At 38.3% G+C, this 18,419-nt stretch overlaps 1 protein-coding gene across 2 annotated transcripts; it reads right to left on the minus strand.

The window, feature by feature from the left end:
• Positions 1-353: 353 nt before the first annotated feature.
• slc5a3a (solute carrier family 5 member 3a) lies at positions 354-5,974 on the minus strand. 2 transcript variants are annotated; one of them, XM_051888021.1, is made up of 2 exons: positions 5,836-5,974; positions 354-4,291 (listed from the first exon to the last, which is right to left on the minus strand). In XM_051888021.1, the coding sequence occupies exon 2, from the start codon at positions 4,230-4,232 to the stop codon at positions 2,178-2,180; it is 2,055 nt and encodes a 684-aa protein (XP_051743981.1). In that variant the 5' UTR covers positions 4,233-4,291; positions 5,836-5,974; the 3' UTR covers positions 354-2,177. The 2 variants fall into 2 exon arrangements, with proteins under 2 accessions (XP_051743981.1, XP_051743990.1); XM_051888030.1 differs by having other exon boundaries at positions 5,733-5,844.
• Between the last annotated feature and the right edge of the window lie 12,445 nt (positions 5,975-18,419).

Genomic DNA, 18,419 nt, shown 5'->3' on the forward strand with positions numbered 1-18,419 from the left:
AACTCTGTTGGCACGAAAATGTCATGTAAGCTTACATACGAGAAGTAATTAAAAAACATTAGAGCAGATGAGAAATGTGAGGTAAAATCTGCTGGAAATATATTAAAAATCGCCAAGAGTCTCCATTCATGCAGGTGTGAAAACATGTAGTTATATCTGTTGCTGTTTCCAGTGGTTTTCTTCCTTCAGTGCAGTTGACCACATACGAGCCACAAATCTACGTAGGTGAGGTTCCAAAGAAAGAAAACCACAAAGGCCTGAATACAGAAATACCCAACATCTTACTGCTAAAAACTAACCAGCGTTGAAGAACACCAGCCAAGCAAATATAAAAGTGAGAAAGAGATGCTGAAATGATTTTATTTCAGTCACTATGCTAACATGGACTGAGCAAGGGTAAATGTTTAAGGTTGGATAGATAAATATTTGAATGTTGTATTATTTGGACAAGAGTTTTTAATTAGCCCACATAATTTCAGTGACCTTAACTGTCACTCCCTTTTTGAGCATAGATGTGAAAATGCACTATCCAAACTTAAATGGTTGTAATTCATGAATGCTTTGGAATACAGACCTAAGGTTGAAGAAGACACAGCTTTTTAAAGCTTAAGACGACACAGCAGATTATTGCTAAAGTGAAAGCACTGAAAGTGTAAAAAAGTTAAAGAAGTTTAGGTTTACTGTAAAACACATGTATTGTACTAAACACTTTTTATTTTATACAAAATATTTATTTTACAAAATAATTTTACTCTAAAATTGCTCTTTTGCCATAAACCGATGCGTACGGCCGTCTACCGGAAGCTAATTATTATAGTTAATAATGTTTAAAATATCGATATTTTTCTTACAAAAACCCATCTCTTCGCTTCAGAAGGTGCCCCTGGAGTCGTATGGATTATTTTTATGATGGATGGATGCACTTATTTGGGCTTCAAAATCTCGTGCACTGTTCACTACCATTATCAAGCTTGGAAGAGCAAGGATATATTTTAATATAACTCAGATTGTGTTCGTCTGAAAGAAGATAGTCATATAAACCTAGGATGAATTGAGGGTGAGTAAATCATGAGATAATTTTCATTTTTGGGTAAACTATCCCTTTAAAGTAAGTTTACATGGTAAAGCAAAGTCTGGTTTAAAAACGGTTTTCACAGAATGAATTTTTAAGCTTTCAAATGATACCTAATTTATGATGATTACTAAAACATATGATAGGGAAAAAAAAGGCAATAAAAAAGCGCCAAGTGGGACAGTGACAGTTAAGGGGTTAAAGAATGACAAACAAGCAGTTGCAAACAAACTCAAAAAAATCCTATGGGTTTTTAATGGGGTCAGTGGTGGGCAGTGATGTTTCAGTGGTGAGATTGACGAACAAGTCACAGAGCTCACAGACTGCTTTCACCTGCCTTACTCTGCTAGTAAGGTTACAAATATATATATAAAAAAATACAAAAAATATAACCAAATATGCCAAACTTGAAGGAATTTTTGGGTTAAGGTCAATCAACAGCATTTGTGAGAATGTTGTTTACCATAAAAAATATCATTATTTTTCTTTATTTTTGTGGGAAAAAAGCAAAAAAAACCAAAAAAATTATTCTGTATTTTTCTACAGTACTGTAACAAGCATGTGTGTTAACAAGCATGTGTTGCGGCTATACTATTGAAACAGTGAGTATTTCAACATTTATTGATTGGCCCCATTCACTGTTATTTTTTCTCACTGTTAAGTGAGAAAAAATAAAAAGTGGAAATTAATTTTGTAGTAATCAACTTTATGCCACAAATGCTGTTGATTGAGCTAAACTTGTACTGAACCATGAATATTCCTTGAGGTTAAGGAAATACCATATGGTTAATTCAAGCAGCTTTGGTATTATGATCAGCACTAAATATGTAGGTGACGTGACTTTACAAAAAACAGCTTCAATGGTAAAATTTGCCTGTTAAATCTCACATCAAATGACATCAATTCTTTTGATCGCTATGTTAGTCAGTGTACTAATTACACATAATGTGAATGTCTGACATGTTTAGAGTTTAAATATGAGTCATTGAACAAATGTACAGTATTGGCAGTGCACTGGTAACCAGCACTAAAGAGTATCAGTAATACTTGGCAATGGCATTATCACATTACATTTTGAGTTGTACATTAGATAGAATCATGAGCATTACAAAGAGAAGTATACAAACAAGAAAATTCCGAGTGTACACACTAACAAGAGGCCGAGATTGAGGACAATTTTGGTTTTTGGAGGTTCTTTGAGCATCTCAGTAACACTCCTGTCGTCATCTCCACAAGGGGAATCTGTTTCCTCTGAATTTTTACTATAGCCACAGAACCACTCCAAACATTTCACACATTGTCTCTTATCTCTCCCTGCATATTTGTGGGTATGTTGAGACTCCAAGTGGCCATTTGAAAGTATTTCAGGGCCTGTTTGAACAACCTGAGATAATGGTTTCATTTCCACTTCATCCGATGTCTTCTCTTTTTTTGTTTCCGCTGAAAGCTGATAAAGTTTGCCATTGCCTCCTGTCTCTTTTGTGTGTGCATCTGCGGGTTGATTCCTGTTGCGCAGTCCCCAAAAAGTAGTTGTAGCAATTTGTTCCTTGCTTGGTGGATCCGTGCAAAGACTGACGACGACTGTCACGAGCCCTGAAACCCAAAACAATACAGCTGCCACATACATGAAATGAATATCCTTGATAAAGGCAGGACGGTCATCGGTTGTGTCACAGTCCGGCTCTCTATATACAAAGGCGAGAATCAGTCTTATGGCTCCTAGCAAGAAGCCCACAATGCCACCCCAGAATGCACCGGTCTCATTGCAACGTTTCCAGAGGACGCCAAGCAGGAACAGTGCAGCAATGGGTGGCGTAAGGTAGTCAGACACCTCCTGAATGTAGAGGAACATCTGACCACCTTGCAACTCAATGACAAATGGGACCCAAGCTATGCTAATGGCCACTATGAAGATCACAAACAAGCGTCCCACCACCATGAGTTCTTTAGAGGAAGTTTGGTGACGTACCATCTTATAGATATCAAGGGTAAAGATAGTACTGGCGCTGTTAAAGATTGAGTCTAGATCGCTCATGAGAGCGGCGAGCATCACGGCCATCATCAAACCTCGCAATCCTACGGGCATAACGTTCATGACGAGGCGAGGATAGGCAATGTTAGTGCAACCAGCTTTGCTGTTGCAGACTTGCATGCAGTGCTCTGGACCAATGCAAGCAAGCTCATCAGCAAAGAGCACACGCGAGATCATCCCTGGAATTACAATGATAAACATCGGTAAGACTTTTAGGACGCCGGCCATCAAGGTCGACCCTTTGGCGTGGGCAATATTCCGAGCTGCCAGGACTCTCTGGACTATGACCTGATCTGCGCACCAATACCAGATCGAGGCTGGAGTCTGGCCCAGAAGAAAAGCAGGCCACGGCAGTTCTTTGTCCAACGGACCTCTCAAGATCTTGAACGAATCTGGTTTGGGATCCACATGGCAGGAATTTGAGTAGGTGATGTTATTCTTTAGCACAATGGCAGTGATGTTGGGAACGGCATTCATGTACTTGGTGTGCAAACTCCCGAGACCTCCTACCTTAACTAAACTGATAGCCATCAGGCACAAAGCTCCCGATATCATGAGGAAAGCCTGAAGAGTGTCTGTGTAGATGACCGCCGCTAGGCCACCAGTGACTGTAAGAAGGGCAGTCATGGTGATAAGCAGGATTATGGACACATAGAGATTCCAGCCCAGAGATTCCTGGATGAAGAGTGCTCCGGAATACAGATCCACAGAGAGCTTGGTGAAAATGTAGAGGAGCAGAGTTAGGGCCGCGAAGAAAACCTTCAGCCGCTTACCACCGAATCTTTTGGAGAGGTACTCCGGCATGGTGTACACACCTGAGTGGATGTAAACGGGTATGAAGACCCAGCCCAGGAGCTGCAGCAGTAGAATCGCATTGAATTCCCAAGCAGCAACGGCGAAACCGCTTGCTGCACCTGAGCCAGCGAGGCCAATGAAGTGCTCGCTGCCGATGTTACTGACGAACAGTGATGCACCGATCATTATCCAGTTCATGGAACGTCCGGCTAGGAAGTATCCACTCACGGTACCTCGATTTGCCCTCCACATTGCAAAAAAGCCAAAGCACAGGACAAGAACGAAGTACATGGCAACGACAACGATATCTGCTGCTTCCATTGTTGATGCCATTTTTTATTTGTTGATGGATCAAGCCATACAATTCGGTGGGCCTCATATAGCAAAGAATTCTGAAAGAGAGACAAAAATAGATTTAAAAAAATATTAAACACATTTAAATATGGCAAAAGGGACATTTAGCAAACATGGTACAGATCACGAAAGAAAAGTACAAATATTTTGGTCGAATGTCTACAGACAGTGTTACAATTTTATGTTACAATACTATCCTTTTCATTTGTTACTGTACTTGCATTTTTCCCTTTACAAGTTTTTTGTGAGCTAACATTAACTACAGCTAATATTCTTGATAAATGTGTTTTGGGAAGAAAAAAAAAATTATGTTTAAAAATAAAAGAATAATTCACCCTTAAAAAATGAAAATTCAGTCATTATTTACTCACCAGTAAACCTGTTTTTTCCCATGGAACACAAAATATGTTCTGAAGACATTTAAATATTAAAAACATCAGCTTTTGGACTGGAGAAATTAGCAAATAATGACATATTTTTCTTTGCGTTTGTTTGTGGTTAGTGGATAATGTTGATGTTAATGTTATGAACTAACATATAGTCCTGCAGCACGCTCAGAGTTGTTTGAAACCCTCCACCTCCCCCAGCTCCACCTGCCTAGATCTGATACGGGATTTATACATGTCTATTTATGCAGCAGCAGCATATCTTACATGCTAATAGCAGCGTGTATGTGTATATATTAGCAGTAGCAAGTCCATACTTGCTCTGCAGGAGCAGCAGCAATAATCAGCAGCAGTATCAGCGTGGGAGATCTAGCCCGCTAAGACCACATACATTAGCATTGCCATATTCAATAACATGCCAAAACTATTTCGAGAGTTGTCATGATTGAAATACAGACATTCAGACATTTTAAGTGTGAGTCCAAATTGTTGTTGGTGCCACTGCAGAAAGAATTTGTCTGCAATTCTCTCAATGGTTGTTGATGTGACATGTCAAGCAGTGTTCTTGAGAATAACATGCATTTAAAAATACTTTATCTAAACCATGCATAATTATTATGCAACCAGTTTCATCACCTTATATTAATTCTCAGACTATATGAAACATTTGAACTTTTAAACATTCATTCGTCACAACGCAGTACTGTTTAACTGAATACTAAAAAATGCAATAATAATAAAATAAAAAATTAAATGGTGACACTATTTAAACATTTTCCCTTATAGCCTACATATGTGTACACTTATATACATTAAAGTTAAAATCGTAATGTTTTAAAGTAATGTAAAAAATCGTAAAAAAAAAAAAAAAAAAAAAAAAGAAGAAGAAGGTAATAAAGGTAATATCCAAAAGGTAATATCCATGTTATTTGTCATATATTATCAGACCAGATGTTTGTTATTTAAAAGTTTCATCTAGGTTTACCATCGTTACGCAAGTGCACAATTTAAGGTTAAACCGTTATACTTTATAGGAAAGCAGCACCATGCCGAATATATTAAAACACACACACACACACACACACACACACACCTGGAAAACTAGCTGAAATGAGCGCTTTCGGAGTCACAGTTCATGAACAGTCTCACAGAGATCGATGTGATTTCTAAACGGTTAAAAACTCATCCATACTTACCGATGTCTTTTAAAGGCAGAGATGAAGTGCACTTGAACCGGTGTGTGATGAAACCATTACCACCTCCATTTACTCCCCCTGTGCGTTCCCATGATGTCATCAAACCCGCGCATCCGTTCAGCCCACCTGCGGCTAGCGCGTGAAGTGATGCGATGTGGTACAGTTATGTCGTCAGTTGATCGTAGTCATAGTTCTCAAAGGTACTTTACTAAGGTACTACTATAGATGCTAATTAAATGTCCCCCAAACAAAAAAGCAAACAAACAAAAAAACTACTGCATTTATTCTGATATAATAAAATCACTTTTAATGTAATAAAAGAGAAGATTGTTTGAACGCTGTTTAAACAAGACAATCCCATATCAATTCATTTTGATTTACAGCAGTAACAGGTAGGCTACTAGTAGTCACTATGGTATTTTGTCATTATTACCATAGTAATGCTTTTTAATAGGATTGTTTTTAGAGACAACAGCATCTACTGCAACAAACTGCTTTACTAAAGATTTCTTCATTTCCACATTATCAGCATGACTCTCTGTGAGTGCTAACATGACCAAGATAACCAGTAGAGATAACCTAGCCCACGAACTATTACACCATATCAACAGGAAAATAACAGAAGACTAAACTTAAGATTTCATCTTCAAAACATTTTTAAAAATGCAAAAGACTGTGGTGAAAACATTTTCACATGGAAAATGTTATTTTGGTGTTAGGTAATTCATCACAGTTTTGAGTAGGTTATTCTGCCTTTATGTCTGTATTTGTCTTGATTATGAATGATGTTTCAACACAATATTTATTGTATCACAATTATTAGATTGAAATATATTGAATAATATGTGTGAATATACTATGTGTGTGCAAGTGAAGGTGGAATGACTGCAACTACAAATAATCATCAAATGGTGGCAGCATCGTCTTTCAGTACAGAAATTTCCATGAAGACAAGAAAAGAGCACAAAACCAGGCACTTTAAAATCACATGGGTGATAGACTAGTAGTTAGAACATAGATAAAGATCTTTTTGTGTCTGTGTAGTAGAGGCCAGGTGTAACTATGTAGGTCAAGGCTGTGGTAATATAAATGCACTACAACACTATTGTGAAATCACAATGTGTTTAGTGCTGTACTGTGTAGTCTATCATAACATAAATTATACATAAAACTAAACAGTACAGTCCAGCCCTGAACAATAACCAAAACTGACCCAAAAGAGTAATATGTCAGTTTTTTTGGACATGCAAGGTGCCACGGCAATTCCATAGATCATTGGACATGTAGGCCTACCATTTTTTTTACAGACAAGGACCATGATATGGTAGTCTGTACTTTTTTTTTTTTTTTTTTTTTTTTTTATGGTAGAAATTTCTAGCCTGGCAGCTTTTTGAACACATTACCCGCCTCCTTCCTCTCTGGAGTAAAGTTTCGTGATTGACAGCGCTCTTTCAGTATGCACTAGGGGGCAGAAGCGCTCAAAGCTGCTGTGTTCAAACATGTAGTGAACACCAAAGCAGCCGTCTAAGGTTGAGTACAAACCCTCTGGCTATATTTGCCATAGCATACTAACATATTACTCGTACTATTTTGACAATATATAGTATGCACTTTTCCCAGTATGCAAATTTCACCATTGACTCTAGTTGTATGAAAACGATCAGCTTGTCATATTGATTTCAAAAGATGTGAGAGTGGATAAATGATGACACAGTTGAATTACTTCAAAATAACAGCACAAAACCCCCAAAATCTTATTTCGTGGTGTTCTTCATCTTAATTTGCCAGAATAGTTTTGCTACTATTGTTGTTGTAGTGACACTCCTTTGACCGCAGCTTCAGGCCCCAGCAGCCATTGAACACAAATAGAATGAAGAGAAAAATAGGTTAGTCGAACCCTTGGGTTGTCTCAACACTGGCTCTGAGAGCGCTGTGTAGTAGAGAACGACAGAAGATCCCTCAATCCATGTGTACTTTCTTGCTAATAAACCTGGCATTGTACACTTTGAATATTGTTGGTTCTGTGATAATTTGCTCTATTGTAAGTAGCTTTGGATAAAAGTATCTGCTAAATGAATAAATGTATATGTAAATATTTAGGGTTAGAGATCCCAACAATTAGCACCATTTGTGCTATACAGACATTAACATTTTTCATCAGTCCATGCAGCTCCTGGGAATCAAACCCATGACCTTGGTGTTACCAGCACCATGTAGATATAGGAGTGCAACAACTACAGAGCAAAACCCAGATACCCTTACAGCCACATAACAACACCCTGGCAACCATCCTGTAAAAAAACACCATAGCAACCACCCATAACACCTTAGCAATAATATAGCAGTGCCCTGGCAACCACTCAGGACACCATAGAAACCAGCCAAAACTCATTAGCAACCACATAGCAGTGCCCTGGCACTTATCAAGAACATTCTAGCAACACCTTAGAAACCACACGACAATGCATGCTTTGGCAACCCTCTAGAAGACCCTAGCAACCACAGAGTAACATTCTGGCAACCAGCCACAACACTAACAACAACCACCCAGAAAACAACCACATCACAGCCTGGCCACCACTCTGAAAGCCCTAACAACATCCTGGCAGTCACCCACAACACCCCAGCAATGTGCTAAAAACTACACTGAACACCCTAGCAGCCACATAGCAACAACCTGGCAACTATCAAGAACACTTTAGCAACTACCCAGCAACACATTATTAAAAACACCCTAACAACTGCATAACAACACCCTGACAACCATCCAGAACACCCTAGCAACTACCCAGCAACACATTATCGACCACACAGAACACTCTAGCAACTGCATGACAACACCCTGACAACCATCCAGAACACTCTAGCAACTGCATGACAACACCCTGACAACCATCCAGAACACTCTAGCAACTATCCAGCAACACATTACTAGCCATAGAGAACACCAAAGCAACTGCATAGCAACACCCTGGCAACCATACAGAACATTTTATCCCCTACCCAGCAACAAATTACCAAGTACAAAGAACACCCTAGCAGCCACATAGCAACACACTATACACCATTTAGAACATCTTAGCAAACCCGTAGTAACACCCTGGCAACCCTCCGGAACATTTTAGCACCCACTCAGCAACATACTGGCAACCCCACAGAATGCCCTAGCAACTGCATGGTAATAAACGATAAATCACTCAGAACATCTTCGCAGAGCAACAACCTGGCAACCATCTCAAACATTCAAGCACCTACCTAGAAACGTACTGGCAACCACACAGAATGCCCTAACAATAGCATATAATGCATAAACAACTCTTATCTTAGGAACCACGCGGCAACACCCTGGCAACCATCCAGAATACTTTTAGCAATTACCCAGCAATGCATTATCAATATCAACCACACAGAACACCCTAGCAACCTCATAGCAACACCATGGAAATGATCCAGAACATTCTAGCACCAACCTAGCAACACACTGGCAATCACACATGCCCTAGCAACTGCATAGCAATGCCCTGGCAACCAGCCTCATCACCCTGACACCCTGCATCTGAAATCCAAATTCACAGTACTCATAGGCAAAAAGTACCCGGATGACCTACTACTTCCGGCGAGATTCTGGAATGTGTGCATATGATGGACTCTTTACAATCCCATGAGGCCACATGAGAGGATTTGTGAATGTAAGTGAAGCGATGCAACTGACACTGGAAGGCCTAGGTCACGTGATAATGACGACAACATGGCGAATGTAGTATGTCCGATTACATTCATACTACACACATTCATACTATACAGAACATACTTTTTTAGCGGTTGTTAAGTAATTACTTATTCAAAATAAGTACCTACTCCAGAGAGTATGCAATTTCAGAACCAGCCATATATTCAAAAGTAGGCGAAAAGTATCCGGATGACTATTATTTCCATTGAGGTTCTTAAGTATTCAACGGACACTTTACGCGGGAGGGGATTTACGGAAGTAAAGCTGTCACGTGACAGTAACAACATGGCGGATGTAGTACGTCCAAATTTCATTCGTACAACCAGGGCTAGATTTGAGGGGGGATGCGGGGGGATGGCATCCCCCTTGTTGAAAAAAATGACAAAAAGCATCCCCTCTGTCCATACTCTGCTGTTTAAAACTGCATGAACTATCCATTCAAGACACAGCTAACAAAGACTGTACCACTAATTGTTCGTTATAAGAACTCAAGAGTTGCATTTAATTCAGAAATAACTCTATTCTTTTTGTCCAAACTATCCAATGTTAGAGCTCTGGAGCCACACATCTTAGCATTAACAAGCCTGTTAACAAGAAAAGAAGGAAAGAAGAGAACAGAAAAAAAAAAAACAGAAACACAAGAGCTACAACTGACTTCAGCCACAGCCTTAGATGAAATCAACTGAAGATAAAAGAAGACTTTAAATCTCTCCAGATCTCAGCAAAGGAGGATTAAACAACTCCACAAACAGCATTACAGCTTCACATATTACTAACCAGACTGACTTTATTTCTGTCATTCATTAACAGAAGTTTAACGCTTATGTTTCTTTCAATTTGAAGTCACCATAATGGTGATTGGTGTTTCCATTAGTTGTGCTCTTAACTCTTATAATATGTTTGTTGTCACTGGCTGATGTGACAGTGTATTTGTCAAACATGTTTGTGGTAGCAAATAAAGATGAAATTAGATCAGATGATGGTTTTTATAATCATTGCAAAATAGCATGAGTTACAAACCCTGTTTTACTGCAATATGAGATCACACTGTTTTGCAGAAATCAGTTATAACATTTCAGTGACGGTCGGTTTTGTTTGTTGTGAAATATCAATTTCAATGATGGTCACTTTGTTCCTTTAGGAGGTCTCAATAGCAGTCAGTTTCATTCATTTACGAGATCTCAATGACTGTCAGTTTTGTTTCATTACAAGATTTCAATGACGGTCGGTTTTGCTCCTTTTGTGAGATTTCAATGACAGTTGGTTTTGTTCCTTTACAAGATTTTAGTGATGGTCAGATTTGTTTCAATGACAGTTGAGTTCGAAATGATTCAAACTGTTGGTTTTGTTTTGTTTCAATGACAGTCGGTTTTCAGTGTCGGTTTTGTTTCTTTATGAGATTTCAATGATGGTCAGTTTTGTTTGGTTACGGGATCTACGAGATGTTGATCAGTTTTTATTAGTGTGCCTGGTGATCCTCGTTTGAGTCCGCTCAGAGTGTGGTTAGGACCGGGTGTTAGTGTTTATGTTAGTGCCATGACCCAGATGGGAGTAAGGTTTAAGAGGCTGAGTATAATGAAGACCAAGTAGTAGAGCGCTATACAGGTAAACCTCACTCCCTGACCTCAAGAGGCACACTAGCAAAGGATGTTAGAGACTGTGGTCTATAAGCCCAAAGTATAGTTCATCAAGTATAGTTCACAAAGTATATATTCACTTTTTATGCGTTCGCGAGGGTCGGTGTACAATGCGCGTGATGCCAATTTGGTCATCAGAGGAATTAATGTAGGAATTATTTTTGCACCAGGGTCACATCCTTTATTCAGTACAGTTTATGGCGACTATGGGGCATTGGGCAGTATGTGATGTATGGACTATTTTACACCAGGGTTACACCCTTTATACAGTACAGCTTATTGCGACTGTACTGGGGCGTTAGGACCCACTCAAGCCACAAGGTGATCAGACCCACTGACCTCTCCAACATCTCTTCCCACAGCTACCCAGTCTACCAGGAAGTCTTTTTTTTAACTGCTTTCTGAAATACAGTGTGGTCTCATGTTGCAGTAACACAGGGTTTGTAATTTAAATGTGTTAATGGAAAACCATAATCATTATTTTAAAGTCTTATCTCATTTCAGCTTTTTTTGCTACCACAAACAGCAGCCAGAGAGTACAAAAATATTATAAGAGTTAAGAGCCTAATTAAGAGCCTCACATATTACTAACCAGATTGAATTTATTTCTGTTACTCATCTACAGAAGTTCTTATTGAGAATTAACAGAAGCTTAAAGCTTGTCTCATTTAAAGTCACCATAATGGTGATTGGTGTTTCTGAGATTGAGATCTGAGATTTAAAGTCTTCTTTTATCTTCAGTTGACTTCAACTAAGGCTGTGGCTGAAGTCAGTTGTACAGTAGTTCTTGTGTTTCTGTTTGTCTCTTTTTTTTTTCTGTTCAGTAATTTCCTTCATTGATTCTACTTGTTAACACTAAGATGATTCTATAAATAATATATAAAGATTTCGTGGCTCAGATAAGGTCCAGTTCTGGTTTATTTCCTTGCTCTTGGCTGACATGTGGTATTGCTATGGCCTGCTTGTGGCTCTACAATGATATAAATACTACAATGATATAAATAATTTAATGAATAATGCCTATTTTACTGCTCTTTACAACCAATAAATAAAAATGTTTAAGGTACAGTAGCCCCAACCCCCGTGCCAATGACCAAACCATCCCCTTGAATTTTTTTTACAATTCGACCTCTGCGTGCTACTCATATTCATACTATATAGAGCGTACTTTTAATTGGTTGCGAAGTAAATTCAAATTCAAATGTAGTACCTACTCAATACGCGATTTTGTGTACAGTGTAGTTTGATGAAATGGATTCATTCAGCTGCAAGTGCTGGACACAACGACTTTCACTCTTTGTAGGTCAATGACAACCACTGGAGCTCGACAGGCTGAACATATAAACACCGTTGCATGAAAGAGCACTTCCTCTTCAAAGCCGCGCTGCACTGGTGTTGAGCCGTTACAGAATGAGAGCGTTTGCTTCATGTGGTGTGTGCCACAAAACTTCAGATGTTATAATAATGAGGACATGCTATTTTTGTCATGCAACCAATGATGAAAGCATGTAAAATGCCTCACCAGTGCCTGAGTCGCTGCTTTACTATGATGACAGAGTTTGTGTGCTAAACATGCTGAGTAGACGCGGCGCCAGAAGTCGCTTATCTTGAACGCTAATGATAGGACAGCAGTGGTCATTTTTCTATGACAAGAGAAGGACATGCTTCTGATAACCATACCACAGACACAAATCGAGCTCATCAGACTATTTTAGGAAACCAATAGTCGTTATTTTAGTAAAGTGTTTATTAATATTTTAGTTTTAGCTATTTTAGTACTTCACCTTAAACATTTTCCATTTAGCTGCCAAGGCAACATTTCCATTTTTTTCTAAAACATTTTTATCTAATAGTTTTTTTTTTTTATCTAATATATTTTATTTTTCAGCTTTATTTCAACTATTTTTAATAGATTTAGTTTTAGTTAACAATGACAGCAGAGCACTGTTTATTAAGGTGTCATATTACACTCTAAAAAACACTGGGTTAAAAACAACCCAGTGGCTGGGTAAATATAGGACAGAACCTTTTTTTTTTTTTTTTTTACAGTCCATGGACAGAACACATTTTTTTTATCCAGCAATTTTTCCAGTCGGCGGGGGAACTGCTAACTTTAGACCGCTGCCCTGCGTTTCACTCCAAAAATGCTATGACTGATTCCATAACCTGTCCATGAATAATCAGTGTACAATTCTGAGAACATATTTTAACATCCTAAGTATTCATATTCTGTATCTTTTTGAATAAAATCATAAAATTTTATGCAAGGCATCAGGCGTTTCCATCACACTAAAGGGAAGACAGACGCAACACTCACATCGCCCCCCTGTATGTTGCTTTGCATAAAATTAAATGATATATGTACAATGTACACAAACCTGTATTTTACAGAAGACATGCACCAATTTGACGGAGCAGCACTGCTCTCTCCTGAAGAGGTCACAGAAAGCCTGTGATAAATAACTCAACCCCTGGGTTGTCTGACCCAGGATCTGGCTACCCAAACACTGGGTTATTACGGTTATTATAAAAGGAGCTGGGTAAGAGACGTATGCATTGAGACTTTTCTCAGAAAAAAATGTCAAGCAGCAAGCATAAGACTCCATTCTCTCTCTATTTAATATCATTGCAGTCTAGGAGAAACAACTGAGATACTAAAGACATCTTGTTCTTTTTCTTTCCTGTGAAATGATTACGAAACATGCAAGATAAATTTTATTTTAAGTATATGTGGGTCCACAAATAAAACGTACAGTTGATGCCTTTGATGTTTAAAGTTGGACTTTTTAACCACCAGTCACTTTAATCTTTATATGAACAGCTTAGAATAGAGAATTGCTGCTGACATTATTTGAATCAAACATTCACAGACTAAAAGACAGTTACAGCTCTCCCGAAACGGCAGGCTTAAATATGTCTGAATGTCACTGCATTAGAGAGCAGAATATCAAAGCAAGTGTTTCTCAGAACGCACTTCACTATTCTTAGACAGGCCATGAAACTGATTTGTATTAAACAGAAGGAGACAGATAGCTTTATAGCTTTACAAGAAACCTGAATACGCCATAGAAACCTAGTCTGAAAATTGATTGTAACTCAAATGATGATGTCTCAGTTGGCCTTTAACATTCTCCGTCCAACCAGAAAATAGTTTATAGCTTGGTTTAATGTGCAGGACGTCCTGTCCATTTAGTTTACTGTGTGCTGAGTGTTGTTGTCAGGAAGGATGTTTAGATTGGTTTTGTGAACATGAGGTGCGCTGTGGAGGATCCTTCTGCTGTCTTGAATGGATCCCAAAACTCACTCTACTCCACTACACAATCTGCACAATATTTTGCTCATCTGTTATGAGTGTGTTTCACTAGCTTTATATATTCAATTTGAAGGAGGTATAGGTTGTGCAATGTCTTCTTTTAGATTAAAAACCTAAATGTTAATACTTCAGCAGTATAGTGCAGCTCAATGACCTTCTGCATTTGCAGAAATGTGCACTATACAACCTGTGTGAAATACTGTCTGTAGCCCACAATGCATCTTCCATTTCCAATAACGAATGTCAACTTCAATATTTTAACATAAACTGATTTTGTAAATACCATCTGCCTTATCTTGCCGTTTTAAAATCCAATTTTGTGTAAATGTGTACCTTTCTGGCAGAAATAGGTGTTCTGAAATCAGCCAACTTCTTGACTCAAATTGCATTTTTTTTTTTTTTACTTGCAAAAATTAAGTACAAAACACTTATTTTTGAGTTGATAGCTGAATGTCACGATGAATTAAACATGCATGTAAAAAGGGTAATGTGACATCTGTAGACTACTAGGTGCATTCACGCTGTTGTAATTACCGTAATTACGAGATTTCAACTTGTAAAAAGCGTTGACGCCCTCGTATAGCTCGTAATTACAGCTTTTAAGATGGGAAGGAGCGCTACCTGTACCATGTGATCGCTGTACCACCTGACCGCTGCAGATTGCTGTGATGTATGGTTCTGCATTTCTGCAGTTGGTTATATTGACAAATTTATATCTGCACCAATAATGCGATTATTTCTAATAATAAGGTCTTAATCACAGTAAGATGTTTACATGACACGAGCAGAAATCTTCACTACAGTTTACAAGCAATTTTCATTATTCTGATTATTCTCTAATAAATATGGTTATACCACACTCGGATAGGCATACAGTGTGCATGTTACCGGTTTTGTGTCGAATTTCGACCCCCTGCCAGATTATTACCCCCCTAGTATTGGTAAGTTTAATAGTAGGTATGGGGGAGGGGTTAGGATTAGGGGTGGGGTTAATATTAGGCAATCAGGTAGCGACTTCAACGAGGGGGGTAATAATTTGGCAGGGGGTCGAAATTCGCCACAACACCGGGTTTGCCTACGCTGCCGTTGTGTTCTTTGTGCCGTCTGGATGAAGATATGGAGCAGAGACTGCGCAGCGAGTTGTGTTGACAGAGTTTAGTGATTTGTAGAAGAGAAAACTTCAGAAAAATGTCAGAGTTCATTCATGAAGTTGTGTGAACAACACACGGCATCCGTGTACGTCCGAGCACATGCACACTTTGGTCAGAGCGGTAATAATGCAATTAAAATCGGCGAACACCACCTAGTTTAATGCGATTATGAGCTTAATCACATTCGTTTGATCAAAGTATTGCGCTTACATGAGTTATAGTTTAAACGCAATATTGCCAAAATCCCATTATAATCGGTGCATGTAAACCCACATTTAGGCACTGAGAACGTGAATAGCTCTGTGTTGTCATCTCGAGATTACGGTAATTACATAACTGTTTGAAATAATAAGTGCGTTAACGCAATGTTGGAATTACTGTAATTACGAGATACCAACTTGTATTCACATTGTATTCACAGCATTTACATCCTCATAGAACTCTAGAGCTGTGAGCTCAGCTCTGATGCATCATTTTGAGTCACGGGAATGCCATGTCATCTCGTTAGTAGCCTACTGTAATTACAACATGGGGTGAACACAGCAAATGTCTGGAGTAATGTGCATTTTTATACTGTAGGCAGTGTGCAAATCAGAAACTTTAATGGTTAAACAAAGCATATGAATCAGAGCGCCTGCAGAGACTCTGAGCACATGATGAGCCCAGCCCACGTCTGAGATGATGGCATCACGCGCTCAGTGATGGATGGATTTGTGCCCTGTGCAGCATACGGCCTTACAAGGAGGACTGGACCTGTTTGAACACAGGCACATCAATACAGCATTGTCAGTGTAGAGTTATATCAATGAACTTGAAGGTATTTCTCCAGTAATATCAACCAGTCTCCATGTCAAAAACATTTCCACAATGTAAAAAAATATTTTCATGATTTGTTATCACAACATTTTTTCTTTTGTCGAATCAACTTAAATAATTAATGTGGTTCAGATAACATAATATTTTGAGTTTCTGTTGATTAAACCAATTACCTTAATTGTCCTAACTCAAATTTTTAATTTCAATTAACTCAATTTTAAGGCAACCAGGTACCTTACTTTTTTAAGTTAAACCAACAATTCTTTTTTTTACAGTGCAGGTCATGTTTATATATTAGATATATTTGGGGTTGGTAATATGTTTTTAATATTTTTGAAAGAAGTCTCTTCTGCTCACCAGATTTACATCTAAAATACAGTAAAACAATAATATTGTGAAATATTATTACAATATAAAATAATGGTTTTCTAAACGCGGTTACAAAAATTTAGTTGTTTTCTATGTGAATATATTGTAAAATGTAATTTATTCCTCTGATGGCAAAGCTGAAATTTCAGCATCATTACTCCAGTCTTCAGTGTCACATGATCTTTCAGAAATCATTCTGATATGCTGGTTTGCTGCTTAAGAAACATTTCTGATTATTATCAATGTTGAAAACTGCTGCTTCATATTTTTTGTGGAAACTGTGATACATTTTATTTTTCAGGATTCTTTGATGAAATATGACCTTTTTTCATTTGTATAAATGCGCATATTGTGCAAATATATTCATAAACATGCACAGTAAGTGTTGGCAAAGTAACTAAGAACTTAAGAACTAAAAAGTGTAAATCTGTGCGCTGGCTCAGTTCCTGTTTCTCACTGTGGTCAGTTTACATTGTTGCCATGACATTGACGAGACACCAAAGGATTCCTCGTTCTCTATGAGCACTGTGGTTTAACATTTACACTACAGAGCAGAGAGTGATGTTCTCATTACACTCCTGACCGCATTTCACCACTTGACCCAGAGACTTTACAGGCTTCTGGAGGCCAAACTGGAAATGTTTATGAGTTTGCAACTGTATACGTGCTTACAAAGATCGAATGAAAACACCCAAGACCTAGTATTTGACATGACACTCTCTAAAATTTACCACCATACTATTTTGGACATGGTACCATAGTAATGCAATGTTGTTTTGGATATGTACCATGGTTCTTTATCATGCACCAAGATAACGCCCTAACACTGATACTTTTTGTAACTCTGTACCATGCTGTATGATTATGTTAATCATATAAAAGTACCATACAATTGCTGTACCAGTGCACAGTTTTTGCGATGGTTTGGAAGGAGGATATGCATGTTTCTAAATGAGGTTTAGGGTTGCCTCAAGAGCAGAACTGCAAATATACTGTAAGTGCGAGTGACAAATTAGAGTGAATTTGAGAAGTGAGACAGACTGAAGCTAAAAAAAGAAAAGAAGAGGAAAGTGGAACATGCTGCAACACAGAGTGCACAAATTGCCCATCACACATGTGACAAACGTCTTTCCAATCCCACACAGCCAATCAGCAGCAATTACAGCTGAATAGTTTCCCAGAGAATGGAAAAAGATCAAAAACAAGCAGGTGAATGAAGAGACAGAAAACGTTTACTGTCATTTCCTTCGAGCGCTGCGGAGGTGTTTGACAAAACCTTATTGACACGCATAAAAATATACGATGCTATCATATAGAATTCAGCACAAATGACGTGTGGTCATTAAGATATGACAGAATTTTTTTTATAGAAAACAAATAACATTAATATAGAGGAAGAGCACAATTATCATAAATAATGTGCTTTTTCAGATTTATCTGCACACAACCCCAATGCAAAAGGATTTTACCAAGTAAATTGTGTAAATGTGCAAGTGGATGCCTATGGCAGGACTTGTTATAACTCCATTTGCAATTCCACAAGGAAACAGAAGAACTTGCAAGGCAGC

Source organism: Ctenopharyngodon idella, chromosome 1 (assembly GCF_019924925.1).
Source record: "Ctenopharyngodon idella isolate HZGC_01 chromosome 1, HZGC01, whole genome shotgun sequence".
NCBI lineage: Eukaryota > Metazoa > Chordata > Actinopteri > Cypriniformes > Xenocyprididae > Ctenopharyngodon > Ctenopharyngodon idella.